The sequence below is a fragment of the Pistacia vera genome, unplaced genomic scaffold (assembly GCF_008641045.1).
Source record: "Pistacia vera cultivar Batoury unplaced genomic scaffold, PisVer_v2 Contig196, whole genome shotgun sequence".
Lineage (NCBI taxonomy): Eukaryota > Viridiplantae > Streptophyta > Magnoliopsida > Sapindales > Anacardiaceae > Pistacia > Pistacia vera.
Window position 1 is genome coordinate 341,483 of NW_022195997.1, and position 2,399 is coordinate 343,881.

At 36.6% G+C, this 2,399-nt stretch overlaps 1 protein-coding gene across 1 annotated transcript; it reads left to right on the forward strand.

Annotated features, from left to right (window-relative positions):
- Positions 1 to 391: 391 nt before the first annotated feature.
- On the forward strand, positions 392 to 1,376 carry LOC116127976 (heavy metal-associated isoprenylated plant protein 39-like). Its single transcript, XM_031413639.1, has 3 exons — positions 392 to 535; positions 636 to 711; positions 856 to 1,376. Exons 1-3 carry the CDS (start codon positions 530 to 532, stop codon positions 1,173 to 1,175), a joined length of 402 nt encoding a protein of 133 aa, XP_031269499.1. The 5' UTR covers positions 392 to 529; the 3' UTR covers positions 1,176 to 1,376.
- Positions 1,377 to 2,399: the final 1,023 nt, after the last annotated feature.

Genomic DNA, 2,399 nt, shown 5'->3' on the forward strand with positions numbered 1-2,399 from the left:
ATCATTCACTGATTGATTGCGTAGACGAAGACTAGATTCAGTCAACTGGCTGTGGACATCAGTAAGCAGTCCTTGACTGATAATAGTTACTTCCAGGAAGGAGATATCTGTACGTTATTAGATAAATCGTTTAAGCCTTTTCTTCAAAAGGTTAAACAAAGCCGACGAATGCTTCTTCCAGGTTTCTACAAAATAGGGGCTTTTCAACTTTATTTCTTGGTCCAACTATTAATTGCGTTTCTTGACCATAAACTGTTGTTGTCGTTAATAATTATTGTTTAATAGTAGCTTCGCCTCAGTTGACTCAGCTGACTCTTTTCAATATAAATTATAAGCTACGGTTCATTCATTTCACCAAGTCCGTTAAGCTTCTCTAGGCACTGCTCCTGGTCTTCTTCTTCTTCCTCTTCCTCTTCCTCTTCCTATTCTAATATACTTCTTTATCATCTTGCACGTTCAGAATTCGGGGTTCTGATCTGCAACTTTCTTTTACAATTAAGTTCAGTTCAGGTCTCTCAAGACAGTAAAAATGAAGGTGGGTTTTTTCTCTTTGCTCTGGGTTCTCTATCTTTTAGGCTCATGCTCTGTTTTCTATAAGGTTCCTAACTGTATTCGATCTTGTTTTTTTATCACAGAAAGCAGTGTTGAAAGTGGAACTACACGATGACAAAATCAAGAAAAAAGCCATGAAGACAGTCTCTGGCCTTTCAGGTATTGAATTTAAGCTTTTCCTTTGTTTTTTTCTTTTTTTCTCGGAAATGAACTAAAATGAAAAACCGTAACTTTGATCTGTGCACTGTTAGCCAAAGGTGAAAAATTGACCAATATGAGTTGCTGTGTGGTGTAATTTTACAGGGGTTGAATCAATCGCAATGGACATGAAGGACAAGAAATTGACAGTAATTGGAGACATTGATCCAGTAAGTATAGTGGGCAAACTGAGAAAGCTATGTCACACAGAGATAGTATCGGTTGGACCAGCAAAAGAAGAGAAGAAGAAGGAAGAGCCCAAGAAAGAAGAGCAAAAGAAAGATGATAATAAGAAAAAGGATGAGCCTAAAAAAGACGATGTAGCCGAGCTCATCAAGGCCTATAAAGCCTATAATCCTTACATGACCACACATTATTATGTCACAAGTGCAGAGGAAGATCCTAACGCCTGTGTTATCTGCTAAACTTTTGGAGTTCTGGAAGAATTGACAAGGAATCTATAACAAGAGGAAATCTTAAATTTGGTTCTTCTAGTAAAAAAAATTAGATTATGCAGAACCTGTGTGTGGTTCATATGTACAGTAGGCAATGATGGGTTGTTCTTCTTTCATGTTTGTTGCGGTGGATCTGGTATTAATGAATCAATTTTTTGTTGGCGAACATTTTACTTCTGGTGCATAATCTGTTTTGAATAAGCAGGTTCTGATTCTTTTTAACATTTTCGGCAGACATAATTAACTGAAAAAGCTTCAACAAGAACAAAAATATTACATCATTCAAACAACTTAGTTAATGTGTCTCGTTTTCAGCTCCGAGTAAACTTGGATTCATTCACTGAATATGTGATTCAAAGAATATGGATATCCCCAAGAGGTCTAAAGAAGATAGATCATAGGTGCCCATCTTTTTGGACAAAAGGATGGAACAAATGCCCAAAAGGGAGCATGCATGCTCCAAACAAAGGAGGGAGATGGGCATAGGCGTCCTAATGGAGCTCCCAGGCTCAAACTAAACAGAAAAAAGAAAATAGGCAAGAATATGCATTTTCTTAACCACCTCTGATAGTTTGACGGTTCACTTTGGGGTTTTTGGGTGTACTACTCAAGAGATCCTGAATTTGAATTGCTGACTACTATTAATAAGGGATAACCACTAAAGGTTTATTTGATTGTTAACTTCAGGATCTCAAGGGATTAGCTCAGATATGCACAAACTGGTTCAAATCGATACCAAAAAAAAAAAAAATATATATATATATATATATATATATGCCTTTTCTTGTCCTCTGTATCTGTAGTTGTAGCGATCAGCCGGCTGACTTGTCTTGCATTATAGATTTTCACGCACTACGTGACAAACTGCAGCTTTCTATAGTTATCATCTTTCCTTCCCAATCCCATATTCATCCCTTTCTTCTCTTCAAAATTTACTTTTAATATGGGGTTAAAGGCATTAGAATTTGGACAAATTAGTGATAAATGGTGCCGCCATTGCCAGTCTCTTTCAAGTTATTTAAGATTCTTGAAAATCTATGAGGTGAGGTCACTCCAACTATATCATTAAAGTATAATACGCAAAAAGCCAACCCAAAGGCTTGGATTACGAACAAGTTGCTTTCAAAAAAGTTAGAAGGCAAATAAATGGCCGTCTAAGTCGAAAAATTAAACTTGACTACTTCTCTCGACTCT